The sequence below is a fragment of the Gymnoscopelus microlampas genome (genome assembly GCF_963454915.1).
Source record: "Gymnoscopelus microlampas genome assembly, chromosome: 23".
Lineage (NCBI taxonomy): Eukaryota > Metazoa > Chordata > Actinopteri > Myctophiformes > Myctophidae > Gymnoscopelus > Gymnoscopelus microlampas.
This window is the reverse complement of record NC_139960.1, coordinates 25,753,874-25,771,723: the sequence shown is the minus strand read 5'-3', so window position 1 is coordinate 25,771,723 and position 17,850 is coordinate 25,753,874. Positions and strand designations below refer to the sequence as shown.

At 44.3% G+C, this 17,850-nt stretch overlaps 1 protein-coding gene across 5 annotated transcripts in view; it reads left to right on the top strand.

Annotated features, from left to right (window-relative positions):
* kmt2e (lysine (K)-specific methyltransferase 2E) overlaps positions 1–17,850 on the top strand; it is a 36,039-nt gene that overhangs the window by 9,585 nt on the left and 8,604 nt on the right. The window contains exons 2-14 of one of the 5 annotated variants that reach the window (XM_084050028.1): positions 3,332–3,513; positions 8,047–8,158; positions 9,114–9,343; positions 9,714–9,853; positions 10,517–10,698; positions 11,752–11,790; positions 11,900–12,100; positions 12,353–12,483; positions 12,656–12,773; positions 13,365–13,474; positions 13,576–13,834; positions 15,509–15,607; positions 17,596–17,667. In XM_084050028.1, coding sequence (XP_083906154.1) covers positions 3,443–3,513; positions 8,047–8,158; positions 9,114–9,343; positions 9,714–9,853; positions 10,517–10,698; positions 11,752–11,790; positions 11,900–12,100; positions 12,353–12,483; positions 12,656–12,773; positions 13,365–13,474; positions 13,576–13,834; positions 15,509–15,607; positions 17,596–17,667 — 1,764 coding nt within the window. In that variant the 5' untranslated portion in view covers positions 3,332–3,442. Of the gene's footprint in view, positions 1–3,331; positions 3,514–6,551; positions 6,664–8,046; positions 8,159–9,113; positions 9,344–9,713; positions 9,854–10,516; positions 10,699–11,736; positions 11,791–11,899; positions 12,101–12,352; positions 12,484–12,655; positions 12,774–13,364; positions 13,475–13,575; positions 13,835–15,508; positions 15,608–17,595; positions 17,668–17,850 lie in introns of those variants that run through there. The other 4 variants (XM_084050027.1, XM_084050031.1, XM_084050030.1 and 1 more) reach the window with 4 other exon arrangements.

Genomic DNA, 17,850 nt, shown 5'->3' with positions numbered 1-17,850 from the left:
CATACATACACATACATATACATATATACATATATACATATATACACACATATATACATACACACATACATATATATACATATATACATACATACATATATATATATACACATATACATATATACATATATACATACATACATACAACACTATGTACAGCCAATGGAATAAAAAAAAAAAAAGGGGGGAAAGATATGTACAAGAACAGGGGGGGGGGGTCGGCTGTCTAACGGGAAAATGGTACTACCTCCTCTTTTGGCCTCCTGAAAGGTGATTTTTTAAGGCTCTTTTAAATGAGCCCAGCGAACTGCATTTTTTGAGGGATGGGGTTAGACCATTCCAAACCTGGGTGGCAGTGCTGTAGAAGGAGAATTTGCCCATGTTTGTTTTATGGGTGGGTGGTACCAAATTGTTGTTTGCACTCCCTCTGGTATTGTGACTGTGGGTGTCACTAACCTTTTGGAGGTATTTACTCAGATATGCGGGAATAGGGGGCATATCGGGCAAATTTTCATTTACAATTTTGAACGCCAGTCCCATTTTTAGTTGTTTAACCCTGTCTTCCACCCTGAGCCAGCCTAGGCTGGCAAAATGGGTGGGAGAAAGGTGGGTCATGGGCCCCAATCCGAGGAGTAGCCGAATCAGTTTGTTTTGGGAGGTTTGAAGTTTAGTCTTCAGTGACACTGAGGTGTTGGAGTACCAGGAGGTGCTAGCATAGTCAAAATGTGGTTGAATCAGGGCCCCTGAGAGGGTCCTGAGGGCCTGAGGGTTGACAAAAGAGGAAACTCTGCCCATAAATTTGGTTCTCTGGTTTACTATTTTGACCACCTTTGTCCCCATGCTTTCACCTGACAGGTATTTGTCGAGAATACAACCCAAATAGGTAATCTCTTCTTTGCTAGAGATAATTGTGCCATCGACTTTGACCTTGAAATCATTTACATCCATCTGTCTGAGGGAATGTTTGGTCCCAAAGAGAATGGATTCAGTTTTCCCAAGGTGTAGTGACAGTTTGTTATCAGTAAGCCAAGTACGGATTTTTGAGAGTTCGGAGCTGAGCGCCTCCTCAACTTGCAGCTTGTCCTCTCCCGAGATCAGGAGTGCCGAGTCATCAGCGAACAGGAACAATTTGCAGTTACAGGCAGCATTCATGTCGTTAATGTATAAAAGGAACAGTAACGGCCCTAGAATGCTGCCCTGAGGAACCCCACAGCTCACCGGGAGGGAAGAGGACATGGTTCCGTTGATGTCAACCACTTGTTCTCTTCCCTCCAGGTAGGATCTCATCCAGTTTAGTGATGTGCAGTCAAAACCAATCGCCCTCAGCTTATCAAGTAAAATTGAATGGTTTACAGTGTCGAACGCTTTTTGGAGGTCCAACATGACCATGCCGCAGTATTTGCCCACTTATTAACACACTTGGAGATGGGGCGGCAGTCAGGGTGGGGTTTCCCACCCCTCTGAGCATAACATGAGTGCAAAATGGCCCCCATGTGAATATGGCCAATGGTCCGGACAGTCAACCTTGATGACACATTGAAACACAAACACACTGTGGTCTTCTCCCTCCCATTAATTAGGCCTAGAGCTGACAGCTGTTGTCTGTCCCTCCCTGGACAGGAACCAACACTGGTTCATTCCTCACATCATTTGGTTTGCTCTGATGCCCAACAAGTAAAAAAACAAAAAAAAGCGAAATACATTACATTGTTTCCTAATGTGAGTTCATGATTAATTTGCCAATGCTGTATCAGGCTAGAGCTCAAGTGTACTGCGGTGCATATGCTGATTAATAGCTGTTTTATCATTAAAGAGGTGCTGTAGCAAGTAGCATGTTTATTTATGGAAGCTACAAGAGTTCCCTTACAGGCAGTGTGGCCAGTTTGTCCTGTGATTACACAGATTTCCTAGAGGGAGACTGCAGTGTGTGATATTTTGTCTATGCATAGTTGCATACTAGTGGTTCAGAAGACAAGGACATACCATAAAACAGTCATACCTCATAGGCAGGCACAGGCAGATCTTGGGTGATTATGTGTTATTGCTTCCTCGGGGTGTAAATTATGGCACCATCTTTTATAAAATGAATCCCTGAACAACTGTAGCCCCTCTTCCATCGATAGCTGGAGCTGTGATCTGAGTCTTTGTTTTGTCCCAGTGTGCACGGGAAGGCGGAGGTGTGACCTCCAGCCTATTTTGTCTCGGCATCTGTCCCTCCCACTAATCCCGCTTATCAACAGAGCTCTCTGTATCAGGGGCAGCCACACACTGGCACATATGCTGCTGTCTGGACCCACACGATGGACACAAATACATGGCTTAATATACACAATTCTGGCCCACTGTGTATGTAGGTGGTAGGCTTGTACCGTGTCATCTGTATTGTTTACCTATTGCCAGTCAAGGGCTTGCTGCTCATATAGAGATACAGTATTGGTACCTCTTATGCAGTAAGCCAAGTGGAAACTACATCCATTGCTTGACATGTAAAGTATTTAATTATTGAAGACTCTCTGTGCAACTCATCTATCTGTATTGCTAGAGAGAGATAAAGGCTGTTGTTGGATATGCATCACTTTTGAAATAAACAAATTGTGTGGGGCAATTTGAGTGCATGTCTTTCATTGGGAAGGTGTGTGTGTGTGTGTGTGTGTGTGTGTGTGTGTGTGTGTGTGTGTGTGTGTGTGTGTGTGTGTGTGTGTGTGTGTGTGTGTGTGTGTGTGTGTGTGTGTGTGTGTGTGTGTGTGTGTGTGTGTGTGTGTGTGTGTGTGTGTGTGTGTGTGTGTGTTCTGAATAGAATAGCCCTCTTTGGTGGACAGAGAGGGAATGGCTTCTGTGTGTCTTTGCAATTTTTCTCTCTCTCATGGCGGCAGTCTGCTCTGTGTGCTCTTGCTCCCCCCTGTGGGGACACTCCAACACCGCAGCTTTCTGCATCCCAGACGAGATGCACAGAGGTCACGTTTGCACAGTTCAGAGCCAAGAACGGCCCTTTCTTCACCTTACAATGTCTCCTCTCTTTTTCATCAGTCAATATCTCAGCCAGCTAAGGCCGACTTAGCTTTGTCACAGGGAATTTCCTGTCAGAGATTCTTGGTTTTAAATTCACTGGTCTGAAAGTGAATTGTGTAATAAAGACCTGTGGAAATACCTACCTACATTTTAGGTATGACTCACTCTTGATTTAGGCACATATTTGTCACATGTAAAGGGCTTTGTTCTCGGCATGAAACAATGAGTGACACATTATCAAACTGATCATCTTACCCATTTATCTCACCCAAACCTTTTTTCTTCTTTTCTGTCTTCCTTCCATCTCTGGTTGTATTTTCAGGCCTTGTGGATGCACTTAGATGTCTGCAATGAGTGCTGCGGCTGGCATGCCTCAGTGTTTTGGACTCCTATGCTCTGGACTCAGTAGGACCAGAACTGATCAGAGAACGTCATGAGCATAGGTATCCCAGTAGGGGTGGACACAGCAGACACCTCATACCTGGACATGGCTGCAGGCTCAGAGTGAGTAACCACTGACACACACACACACACACACACACACACACACACACACACACACACACACACACACACACACACACACACACACACACACACACACACACACACACACACACACCTTACCCCCCACCTCTTCTTTCATTTCTATTTTCTCACACACACACCCCAACGTTCATTCTCACTTTCAGTCATTTTTCTCTCTCAATAGTTAATTTCTCCAACAGTTCTTCATCTGCCTGCCAGTTCCTCCCTGCTCTCAAAACTTTCCAATTGTATTTTTTCGACTAACTCTCATCTCACCCACACTCTTATTCATTGTAATTTAATTTCCCTGTCTTCCCCCTGGTGCTTGCCCCAACATGCCCTCTGTTCTCTGTGAAGCAGCCCTCCCATCCTTCTCTGGGTGACTCCCCATCTCTCTTTCTGTGTGCTGCATTGATCTCCTCTCCCACTTATAGATGATAACTGTTAATGGGAAGGGAGTTTGTGGTCGATCATGGAGGCAGGGCCTCCAACACTGGCTCCATAACACTGGTGTCTGCTCTAATGGACAGGTCCACTTTGCCATTGATTACACTCAGACACACTCGCCCATCCCTCATCACACAGACATTCTCAATACTCAGCTATTAACTACAACTGCCCACGCAAAGCTGGCAGTCGGCCCAGAACCTACAATTTATATGTTGCCTATCCGTTTAGAACATTGTCTGTGTGCAATAAAGACGAATATAATTTGCCCCAATCTCCCTCCGATAGCAAAGCGGGTGTAAATATTCTCGTGCGTTTGTAGTGTGTCCGTTTAACAAAGCCGAACGGGAGACATGGCAACAGCAAGCCACCCTCTACCCCTCCTCACTCGTGTTCTTACAGGCTTGTCAAGGACACTGCTATGGCGTTTTCTTATCAAATAAGTGAAACAAGAGGTTCTCCTATGACTAAAGAATAACACAAATACGTCATCTGTCCGTAAAGGGGCTCCTGTCTCTTAAAAAAGGGGTGAGCACTGCCCTCCCCTCTGCCTTCATCAGAGCTGTTGCCGCGACAGCTTGTGTTGCCATGGTATCTTCCCTTCACCCCTCCCTATCTTCCGCACTGCGCAGGGCCTGTTACCATGGCCACTGGTCTGAGTGACAGGTGGCCCTCAAACAGTTATGGCGTCTTAAATGGTCCCACTGCCCCCCCCCCCCCCCCATCCCCAGCTCTTATAAGGCTCCTCTGCTACGAGGGGCGGGCTTAATAAACCCTAGCCACCTTCACTACCTCACTCACTTTGTCTCACCCGCTCTTTCTTTCCCTGCCCAGCGTCTGTTCGCCCGCTGCAGATTTATTTAAAAGAAGTTAACAAGCTTGAAGAGGGCCTCCACCTGCTGAGGGACTAACTAGAAAGACACACACAGTATTTGGAGGCTAGCCTTGTTGATAACGCCAGCGGAGCCTCAAACAGCAGAGAGGGATATCCTTAATTTATACTCGGCATACAACGGTGTCGCATGCTGAAAAAAAAAAAAAAGTTCTACAAGCTCACGCTGCGATGCGTTGTGAGCTTGTAGATTGGCTATTTCCGGGCATGCGACAACGGTATAAGACAAATTATAAATCAAGCTAGCTCAGTAGCTCTACTCACCAGAGGAGCAGCGTCACATCCTGTCCACATCCCCTGAAGCCAGGAGCAGCCGGGCCAGCTGTTGGCTAATGCAGTGTGTGTGTGTGTGTGTGTGTGTGTGTGTGTGTGTGTGTGTGTCAGTGTGTGTCAGAGAGAGAGCAATGTGAGTCCCGCTCCACAGTGACACACACTCAGCCTAGTGCACACGCTGACAGAACACGGAGTGTTGCCATGGCAGCAAGTGGGAGCCCTTTGGAAGAGAAGGCGTTGCCTCTGGCCGCGCAGTGTTGCTCTGTTTTTCCTTTCTTTCCCTCTTCTAATCTCTCCATCCTCCCCACTCATCCACTCCGCTGCTTCACTCTTTTTTCCTCAGCAGGTGTGAGTGTGTGCGCATGCCTTTTGAGTGACTTACGTTGCCCGTTTGAGTACTCTGGAGCGGTGCGAGCTATGATTAGCACATGCCTATCTAGCTGTCATTTTAATTGAAGCCTCCATTCCAGTCTCTCTCTCTCTCTCTCTCTTTCTCTCCTTCTCTCTCTCTCTCTGTCTCTTTCTCTCGCGTCTTTGCAGAGCGTGTTGCAGTCCTGTAGGTCTTTATGTTGGTGTTCGGTTGTGATAGGCTCCAGCATCTGTTGCCCCCCACTCCCCACCGTGTAAAGTGTTCTATGTATCCTGAATCTGTTGTCGCTCCCTTCTGTTTCCTCGGAGTGAGGACATGACTACTAGAATCCCACCTACAATACATGAATGCAGACAATCAAACACGATTACTTGCTAGTAACCATCAAACACTCTCGCTCACTTGCCAGTTTGGCTTCCCTCTCTTCATTCACTCACTGACTGGCTGGCTCTTTCCTTGTGTGCATCTGTCTGTCTGTTTGCCTGTCCGTCTTTCACTCAGTGTTGATACCAAATTTAAAGCCAACTGTCTCTGAGTCTCTCTCTCTCTCTCGCTCGCTCGCTCTCGGGTCCTGACACACATTTCCCTTTTTTAATTGTTCAGGTTTTTGTTTATTTACATTTGAAACCTAACTTCTTTGTTTGAACATTAAGTTCACTTTAAAGGGGGCCTTGTGTCCTCCTGGTGGGGGCTCCTCACTGGTAGGTGAACCAGCAGGGTACTAGCAGTGGCAACGCAGAAATGTGTGAGGAGCGTTAATTGGTATAACGACTAAATTGGGAGAGAAATGTGTTAAAATAGTTGGCAAAAAAATAACCTTGTACGTGCAAATATACTTCTATAATTCTTATTTTGATGAAGTACAGATTTTAAGAGTGTATGCCATGTGGGATGGTTCAATTGTCTTTCCCTAAACTGCTAGAAGACTTTGCCTGTGTAACTGTGATTATAATGCTCCCACTTAAAGAGTCTTCACACACACGCGCACACACAACTTCTCTCAGGACCGCCTCCAGACCTCATGCATGTACTTGCATTTTCACTTTGACTGAATACTTGAGCGGCAATCCACACAGGAAGTGTTTCACATTGCTTTCTTTAGGCATGCCACAAGATCAATAGGGCTGAAGAAGTGCTGCTACAGGTACAGTACCAAAACGTAGCCTTTGATACAGTATTGTGAGCGGTAGAGTTAAGAAGAGAGGGAAGGAAGGAAGGAAAGGTAGGGCGGGTATTTTGGACAAGCGTTTGTCTTTGTGTGCAACATGTAGTCTCACGAGTCACGACACCAGTTTATTAGTACTTTCACTTCTACAAAACTGTTAACCTCTGTATGTCAATGTGCGGCCGTGCTCTTTGTACACGTTGTCCTTGGTGTTGTGCTTTAAAATGTGCCTCGGTGGAAGCAGAGAAGAGAATAGTTATCTAAACAGAAATGCTGCAGAGCAAGTTCACAGTCACACACAGTCCCTATAGTCTTTTTGTAACATACCTCTTTGTCCCTGTACGTATACGTACCTGGAAGGCTGTCCAGTGCGCTTTGTGAACTCTATGTGGTTGACCACTGAAGGTTGTTGGCCAAGCTGTTGGCCTTTATGGAGGTTTGATATAGTGAGGTAGTTACTGCCACGGTGTGTGTGTGTGTGTGTGTGTGTGTGTCTGTGTGTGAGTGAGGGAGCACATGTGCTCTTCTTCCTGCTCCTTTTCATTTGTGGAAGGAAAAAAAAGTAAATGAATGTAAAACTATAAATGTAATAAATAAAAATGAAATGAATAAGCTGGTCCCACTCATACACAACAAGAGGGTGTTCTGTAATGTTGACCTTGGAACACTTGTCTGGACAAGATGAGATGAGATGTGGAGGATTTGATGTTTCCACATGACTGATTCCTAGATTTCTGTGTCTGACCATCAAGGCACGTCCCCATCTCTGCTCTTTCCCTCTGTGTCAGCCCACCAGCCGGATCCTATTTGCCCGTTCTCTTCCTCAGAGCCTCTCTTTTCATTCCTTCCTTCTTTTGTCTTTAATCCCTCACTATCTTGTCTCCTGCCATCCATTTTTGCCAGTCCCACTTCCCTCTTTTTCTATGGCCACCCCCTTCCCTCCGTCACTGAAGAAAAAAATAATCTACTAACAATAACGTTGGGTTGGTCTTAGACAGCCAAAAGTGGATTTACCGGTTTGGCATAAACTGTGTGTGTGTGTGGATTGTATTTGTTTGTGAAGGAGTCTGTCACCCCTAGATATGTGACACTAAACGGTCTTAATTGCGCAGTAGATTAGACCTCATTCTAATATTTTCCTGGCTATCAGGCCTGTGCAGTCCACCGGTGATATGACAGGCAGGGCACCGCAGAATGTGTGAAGGCCTTTGAATGCCCTGGACTGTGCGCACACACACACACACTTGCAAACAGTCCACTTTATTTTACTTTATGATAGTGTGGCCATTTTTTCAGCCTCTAGTTCTCGCTGTATAACTTTGCTCTCTGCTGTGTTGTTTGTTTGTTTTTGCTGCCCAGCAGACCAGAATCGGTGGAGGCCAGCCCTGTAGTGGTGGAAAAGTCCAGCTACCCCCACCAGATCTACAGTAGTAGCTCCCACCACAGCCACAGCTACATTGGCCTGCCTTATGCTGTGAGTACACACACCCCGCCCACACTCACCCTCTTTTACCTGACCTACATACTGTACCTTGAGCCCTCCCGCTCTGTTAATCATCTTCTCAGTTAGCTAGTTGCCGGTTCCCATTCGGGCTGAAATAGAACATTGACCCGCAACAGACTTGGCTTTCTCAAGCCTTTTTTATATACAGGATGTGTCCTATTCATAACATAATTTTTAACTTCATCTATGTATCACATAAAGATAGATTTGTTTAACCGAAGCCCCTTTCCCACATGGAATCCATAACAAATATCCAGCAACGGCAGTAGATGGTCATTCACACATTGGACTCCTTTATGGAGAAGTTCTGTACAGTGTCTGTTCCCACATTAGATTACTGTTACGGATACAGTACATGATACTCAGAGGTCTCTAAAGCATGCAAGACTAGGACAAGACACGAGACTAACACCGTTCCATCACCACAGTGCCAATAAAATATGTATTTGGGACAAACAAAAATCCTCTTTGGGATGCAGTTGTGTGTCTTTTTCATTTAATCTTTTCCATTTGGAAAATATCAACTGACACACAGTGTCAAATACTGTCACTGGCAAATGTGAGTGCTCGGTGCACTGGCAAATTCTCTGTGTAAAACTAGGAAATGCCAACCAACAAAATATGTTTTTTCTTAGTTGCACCAACATCGTTCTTGTGAAGTAGAGATTGTAAATATAGCTATGTCTGTAGAGACGAGCCTATTCTATTCTTTGTTTATTCAACAAAAATAAATGTTTTATTGTCAGTGTTGGGTCATGTTGGCCTGTACAAGGAAGAAGACATAAACCAGTGTTTCCAGAACTGCAGTTCCGTAATGTAAAGCCAAGCCAGCTAAACTGCCTGTGATTAATCTTTGCCGTAAACCTTAGTTTGTGTCGAGAATGTGATCCTGTTCTTATATCTTTTCTTCTCCTTCTCCCATCAGGACCACAACTATGGGGCGAGGCCCCCGCCCACACCACCAGCCTCCCCTCCCCCCTCCATGCTGATCCGGCCGGGTGAGGGGGGGCTGTTTGTGCCGGGTGGCCAGGACGAGGCATCCAGGGGCACCACGCTCAGCACCTCGGAAGACGGCAGCTACGGAGCCGACATCACCCGCTGCATCTGTGGCTTCACCCACGACGACGGCTACATGATCTGCTGCGACAAGTGCAGGTAGAGGAGGATTATGCAGTCATAAGCTTTGTAGTGTCAACTTTCACCTGTAATACATTCAAGGTGCCTGCAGATCCTGAAAAAGTGTCAGAGATCACCAAAAATTATTGAACTTCACCTGTTCACTCAGACTATTCTCTCTCCTTCAGTTTCACATATTTCATTGTAACTGTTATTCAAATAGTTTTAAATGGTTTTAAAATGAATGAAATGTAATGTGCTGAAACTTGCAGTCATCCTGACATTGCGTGGCACAATTTCAGCCAGGTCATCGGTTTCACACAGCTTCAAGTAAACTACTGTACCTAACTACTAGTGAATGGAACAGATTACTAAAACCCTTGGCCTTCGTGTTTCTGTTGGCGTTCAGTGCTTGGCAGCATATAGACTGCATGGGAATCGACAGGCAGAACATTCCTGAGACCTACCTGTGTGAGCGCTGCCAACCACGGCACCTGGACAGAGAGAGAGCCATCCTGCTGCAGACCAGGAAGAGAGAATGCTTGTCTGGTAAGGAGTGCACATGGATGCATTTATGGAACCCACTGTGCTGAAACATCACATCAAACCATATGATGCTGTTTACATGGTATTGGAATTAATAATACAGTAGTAGAATAAATCTTAATGAAGCTAGATTTTAAAAAAACTTTAAAAAAACAACAACAAGATGATGTAACATGTCAGATGTAATATAATTATGAAGCCTTATGAACTAAATAAGTGATTTGGTGGCAAGTCTCATTCAAGGCCATTGATACATCACACATAAGGTGTTCTTTGCTGCAGTAAATGGCCATCTTGTTAGTCAGTAGAGCAGGATGTAGGCTGTGTCAGTCTGCAACCACCTCCCCCTGCAGGCCAGGCCTGGCCGGTTGCAGCCACAGCCTGGGACACGCTGACACCTGCTGGGCAAGTGACTAACTGCGTCTTTCATGGAATTGAGATAGGCAATTTTCATTGAAATGGTAATCAAGGCAGGTTATCCTGTAGAGGACAGTAATATCTCCTATCTTGCCCGATCTCTTATCATAAGTTAGTTACCTTTGATATTCTATGCTGGGTCTATAGTGGCTTCTTCCTTTGATTTATTAGTGGCAGTTAGTTATCAGTGGTTATACAATGTATCTGGGTGATACATATTATTGCATTTGTTTATGGTTTGTCACTAAGATGGGGACACCAGTGCTACAGAGAGCGGCGATGAGGTACCACTGGAGCTGTACTCTGCCTTCCAGCACACACCCACCACCATCACCCTGACCACTGGCCGCCTGGGTCACAAGCAGCTCGAGAAAAAAAGAAAGAGGAGCGGCGACAAGGACACCCCCGCCGCTTCCGCCCGAGCCAAAAAGGTCTGTTTGTGTCTTGTTAATTTAACCACATGAACCCTTGCATAATTTTTCTAGGCATGTCATAAATAAATAGCAGAAAATAGCTGTTCTACAAGCTCGCAACGTGTCTCTACGCCACATGTTGAGCGTGTGTAGATCAGCTATTTTTGCAATCTGGCTTACAACAAAGTAGATAGGGTTTAAGTGGTTAAAATGTAACAAACCCAAAGCGTTTCCTGCATTTTTAGTCTTTATTAGCCAGAAGATCAGAGATCACAGCCTACTGTAGCTGCAAGTTACTCTTAGATGCTCTTTTTAATATCTGGCATCTTTAGAGTTGCTATACCAACTCTTGACAGCCCATTCATCCAAACAGAAAAGTCCGATCCGATTGTATTAACTCATTCACTGCCAGAATTATTTCTGGCCTGTTTGAACACCGCCAAGATTTTTCATTGAAAAAAAAAAGTACTCAGGAGCCGAGATACAGAATTTTTAAGTTTTAAGTTAACAAGGAAGTGGATGGGAGTCTATATCTTCGAAAAATCATATCTCCTTGGTCTTTGGGTCAAAAAAAAAAAAAAAAATCTAAAAAAAAAAAAAAAAAAAAAAAAAAATATTTTTTATTTTTTATTTTTTTTAAAAAGTCGTTTTAGTCGTTCTTGGCAGGCATGGCTTATGGACAGAAGTCGTTTTAGTCGTTCTAGGCAGTATATGAGTTAAACGAAGTTACAACTCACCAACATTAGAGCTGTACGGAAAGCTGCAGGACGTTGCGTTATTGAAAACGAGTGCTTACAAACTCAAACATTTAGAAAAATTATCACCTCCACGGAATGTATTGACAGAAAGTAGCGCATAACATGTTTACAATACAATCAGATAGGACTTTTCTGTTTGGATGAATGGGCTGTCAAGGGTTGGTATTGCAACTCTAGATGCCAGATATTAAAAATAGCATCTAAGAGTTGCTTGCGTCTAAGCCTACTGATAAATTCAGTGAATGGAATAAATACAAATAAACTGTTATTAAATTTATGAGCATTACCAAATATTCAGGTTTCTGTTCATCAGGCCTTCCGCGAGGGCTCCAGGAAATCCTCCAGAGTAAAGGTGGGCTCACAAAATACACAACACACAATCAGCATCAGTGTTCAACTGTCCTTTGTTTTAAAAAAAGTGTGTACTTAACCACTCTGTCCCCCCACTCTCCACCTCCCAGGGCACAGCCCCAGAGCAGGAGCTGACGGAGCACCCATCCCTCTGGGAGAACAAGATCAAGACTTGGATGGAGCGTTACGAGGAGGCCAGCAGCAACCAGTACAGCGAGGACGTTCAGATTCTGCTGCGTGTCAAAGAGCAGGGCGACGGCAAGAGCCTGGCTTACAACACGCACCCGGCCTCTTTCAAACCACCCGTGGAGGTAACACACACACACTTTCTTATGTGTACATACCCTTTATTTAAACATGGAGGCAATTGTGACTGATCAAATACACACCCATCCTAAAAGTGCCTGTGAGGATAATATACACACAAGAAAATGTGCTATATACATAAAGTTTATTGACTTACTATGTCATACCCAGTCACAGAGTCTTACACTTAAAAAATATTTAATCTGTTCAGTTGGTATCCATATGTTGGCTCATGTCCTGTTATCTGTCCTCTGCAGAGTCAGGTTCAGAAGAACAAGAAAATACTAAAGGCAGTGAGAGACCTGCCTTCAGACGCTCTCATCATCGAGTACAGGGGAAGGTTCATGCTTCGACAACAGTTTGAGGCCAACGGATACTTCTTCAAAAGGTCAGGAGTCAGGATGCCTTATTACTTAACATCACTCACCATGTATTTGAGTTTGGGTTAAAACTTGAATTAAAACATAAGCACGTTGATTATGATTGACTGGTTGTGGGGTTTTCTGAGGTTTTTTTACAGCTGCATTTCACACCTTTCCTTCCTGTGTTTTGCTTTTCAGGCCCTACCCATTTGTATTGTTTTACTCGAAATTTGACGGGCTGGAGATGTGCGTGGACGCTCGTAACTTCGGTAACGAAGCTCGTTTCATCCGACGTTCTTGCACCCCAAACTCTGAGGTGAGCATTGTGCTCAGGAGATTAGATGGATGATGTTTTCAAATGTGTTTATGTGAGTGGCGTAATTGTAGAGTGCTCAGGAATACAGGTATGTTCTGTCCACCCCCTGTATAGACATTAGTCATTATTACTATATTTACTGACATTGATCATGAGATTGACCTCAACAGGCAGGAATAGTGATAGTCGGTTAAGAAAAAAGTGTATTTCATTAGTTCAGAACTTTCCATACAGATCCTATTTGGTTGTCAACTTTTCCTCCAAAGACTTGGTATGACATGCACACTATCCTAGACCCGGTACTTTTCAGTCTGTGCATCCTACCTTTAGGCGGGATACTATCAGAAGACTACATGTCTGACTACTATGTCTGTGTCTTTGTGCCAACTTTATCTAGTGTGTTTATTTTGACTTCAACTTTTACTATTGTACACTATTGTATTTTGTTTGTTAATTTTTCCATTTTCTTTTAGCTTATTTAGATGATACCCAGTGTTCTATTTAAAGTGCATTATACATTTAGCTTCATACCGTATGATATGTATGCTACAGTATAAACAAATATTGATGTTTTTCTTCAAACTCCTTCAGGTGCGTCATGTCATTGAGGATGGTATGCTGCACTTATACATCTACTCATTGAGGCCTATCATCAAAGGCACAGAGATTACCATTGGCTTTGATTTTGACTATGGCAGCTGGTAAGTTCTCAAAGCATGTTAACCAACTATAGTTTTACCAAGAACCTCTGTCTATCACCTTTTATCTGTGTAATTCTTCTTTTTCCTCTTTTGTTCTTTAGCAAATACAAGGTGGACTGTGCCTGTTTAAAGGCGAACCCAGAGTGCCCGGTGCTCAAACACAATTCAGAGCCCACAGAGAACCTGGGCTCAATAAGCCGGCGCAGAGGAAGCCGCAAGGAGAAGGAGATGCTGCCACACGATGACCTTGAGGGCCATGACCAGAACATGGATCTGGATGGCGAGGGCAAAGCCAAGGCCATGGTCGACGGCAAGCAAAGAAAACTCTCTCCACTGCGCCTTTCCATCTCCAACAACCAGGTATAACTGCATCCCCTGCCACCTAGCTTGAAAAGTGTACCCATTATCACCCCATATTTTATCAATGTCACTCATGTGTTACTATGGTCTGTTAGAATGCTTTGCCACAATTCACATTTACCTGTGCTATGCATGTCATTCTAGTTACTTGACCTTGGTGAAGTGTATGTTCTTTGCATGCATTTTCCATGGTTAGATAGTAGACACGTTTTTTTTTTTTTTTTATTGTACATCCTTTTCAGTTCCCTGTTTTGTACAGAACCTCTTTGTGCACTCATCATCACTTGAATCGTAGTTATCTGGTGTTAAGCACCATTTGCAAGAGGATGGCATGGCACCTGTCTGGCAGTTGCATTATATTCCTCTGCTATTGAACAAAAGATGCCTCATCGCACAAAACGCAGAGGCATCTCTTATGTGGCTTGTTACACAGTTTTATCATTTGTAATCTAAAGCATGTTTTGATTTTGGGATTTAAAGCAGATTTTGATTATGTGGAAACTATAGTGCAGCTTGCAAATGTGAAGCACAGATAAACCCTAGTCAGTCTTGTTTGACCTTGAGATGGGGAAGTGAAGATGTGCTTTAGGCAGCTATACAGTTGGATGTTTCATGGAGACACTGTGGTATAACCAAGAAAGGTGAAGCAAGATGTCCCAGGAGAGATTGCGTCACTACCACACATTCTCACTCAAAAGGCATTGCACAATAGGGTTGTCAACATTGGCCAAAAGTTACATTGAAATATTCTTTCTAAAAAACATATACTGTAAGTTTGACTATATTTAAATGTGAAATTAACGGCACATGTCAAGCATCTGATCAACTTCCAGTCTGTAGTTCTTTGTGCAAGCCTCTTGTTGTGTTGTTGATAGCAAGCTTGTGACGGGCAATGTAACTGTAAAATAAGATTTGAGACATGGCGGTTTGGTGTTACTATGGATATTGGCCTAACTCATTTGGGTGCAAGTATGTTTTCAACAACATGTTGCTTGTTGTGGAATGGTAGGCCATCTGTAGCTTACATACTGTTCAACTTTGTCTTGAGGTTCCATATATTGCCATTTACTGAACAATTGTTATTGGCTCTTTTCAGCTGGAAGAATTGCATTTGATTTAATTTTCAATCTAATATGAAATGAAATTGTCCCTCAAGTAACAGCTTTTGCAATTTGCAGTGATTTCCCAACAACACAAGTTGAACAGAAAAAAAGCTGCTATTAAGAGAACTCTGCATTTATTTTTATTTCACATAAAAATATTACTTTTCACACTTGAATCCTTCAGGTTCCGGAGACCTCAAATGTAATTATTACATATGTATGACAGCCCCAGTGCACATTGTATGCCCGCTGCCCACATCAGTCACTCAGTGTATGTAGGATATTGTGAAGTTGCCTCAAGAAGTCTACTCCTAGAAAAATAAGGTGCAGCCCTTATTTTTTAGCTCACCTGATGTGCTTTGTATGAAAAGACGGGCTCTGAGCAGGTGTGTGTGCACAGACCGACCACTACACCAGCACAGTTCCTCACCAGGTTCTTTAGACTACCCCACCACCTCTACTACTACTACTACTACTACTACTACTACTCTTGACTAACGCCCTCTAGTCTGTAGACAGACTGATTGAGCAGCCATGATAAAGCGCCCCCCCTCTCCCCCTACTCTTACAGGATCCTGACTTATTTGAGGATCTAGAAGACAAAACATCCGTTAGCAATGAAGTAGAGATGGATTCAGAGGAGCAGATTGCAGAGAGAAGGAGGAAGATGGTAAGTGTGCCAAAGCTTAGGGAGCTCCAGCTTCTTTATGCGCTACACGCTAGTGGACCCACGTGGCAGAAACTCCTCTAAAAGCTAAATTAAGCTTCCCCACCCCATCACCCGCCCCCCTGCCGCTCGAGGTGTGGACTCCCTGTTTGTCTCTCTTTGGGTGCTGTTGTAGACAAGTGGCAGGTGTCCTCACTCTTTCTTTTTCTCTTCCTTACCTACCTCCCACCCCCCACCCCCAGGCCATCACTTGATCCTGGCTCGCCCTCCTGCTGCTGTCAAAGCCCCCGTTTGTTGTTTTGCTCAGCCCTTTTTTTAAAATCTGTTTTCTCCTTCACTCAGTCCGTCCTTCTTTTCTCCTCTGGAGTAGTAGTTTCATTCTTGTCTGTCATCGTTCACGTTTCATTTGCATTGCCTTTTCCGCACAACACACAACACAACACATGTTAAATGATAACAGGCCTCTATACACCAACGCCCCATCCACAGTGTCAACCCTCGTGAGTGGGAACACAAGAGCTTGGGCCTCGTTCATACTGGAACCGTCCCCAGTGTGCATTATAGTTTCAATATAGCGCTCACCGGCGGTACAGGCCAGAATTTTGAACCGGCCAATTACTGGTTCATCCTCTCTGTCTCCTCTCTGTCCCCCTGCCAACAAACCCAGTGTCCCTGAGAGATGGGGTCACAAACACACGCTTGCGTTAGCACACTACACACTGACACACACACACTCTGGAAATTACCCTGCAGTCAGCTCCATTTCACACGTTGGACCCAAAGTGTAAAGTGCTGACTCATCCTTGGCCAACATACAGCTCTGCTAATTGGCCAGAGAGCAATGGATGGAGGGAGGGAGATATGGAGCCACAGAGGGCAGGGTCCTGTTGCCAGGGCCATATTGATAGAGGGAGGTCCAATAGGCTCCTATGGAATGAAGCCCATGATAAACTCAAGTGTTAACATGGAAGCAAACCTTTCGCAATTACACACTGATAGTCATGTGTGTGTGTGTGTGTGTGTGTGTGTGTGTGTGTGTGTGTGTGTGTGTGTGTGTGTGTGGTGATGTGTCGTGCAAATCTAATACATGGTCTGAGGGAGTTCATGGGTGATGTGCTTGGCATGATATCTCAACTACTTACTTAACAAAAGCCACTTCTTTGGTTGTAAAAAGGTAGAGAGAATGTTGTGCTGTCTAATGTCCCCCCTAACACAATGTATCCCTTTGTAGTTGTGCCGTCTTAAACAACTGTTTGGGTCACTGGTGACAGAGGGAATGTCAATTGCTTGTCCTAAATCATTAGTGTTGGCTGGTTATTAGGATAAATAAACAAAAAATCTATTGAATAAAAACAGTGATGACATTGAGGGGTTACCTAACAGATGGTTGTGTTGAAAACCCATGGAATGGTTTGGCAGGTGTAGGGTTAATCCTAAACCTAAGGGAAGGGGAAACGTCACAGAATGTCAGCATTCATATCTCCATGTGACAAAGTTGAGAACATTTTCTCATATAGATGTTATTACCAAAGGTCGTCTTTGCATGACATTTATGGCCCTAATCTAGGCGCCGTCTTACCCATTATCCCTAAACTTCTTTGCCATTTTTTACTATTTTGAAAAACATTTTCAAATAGTTGAAATAGCAAATCTACAAGCTCACAATGTGTCGATGTAGATTGGCTATTTGAACTACTTGAAAATATTTTTCAAACTAGTAAAAAATGGCAAAGAAGTTTAGGGATAATGGGTAAGACGGCGCCTAGAATAAGTGCCTTAGTGTCACTAGTTGCAACCTAGTTCTGAGGTTGCCAGCCGGGTTTGCTAGGCTATAGTTCTGTCAACTCCTGCCCCACTCCTAGGGTACCTGACACAGGCCCATCTTGTAGCACTGCACCCTGAGGCAGCCTCCGGTCCAATTTATTTTGTGTGAGTGTGCCGGGAGGCCATGTGTCTTCTAAACTGGGCTGTCTCTTCATTGAACCATTCAGGCTAACCCAGTGGAGCAGTCCCATCTGCCTGTCGGAGGGGCCTCCAGCTGGAAGGGATTGAGGCACAAGGAGGTAAACTTGACCCACCCCATCCAAACTACCTATCACCTCCTCTACCTGCCCCACACTTTCCCATGGGTCCCAGTGACCCGCAGAACCATTAACTGACACTTTTACAGACCCACATCTTCAACCGGACCAGTGCAGTGACGTTGGCTGCGTCTCAGTATGCAGTGTTTCTTAACTACTTGTAAG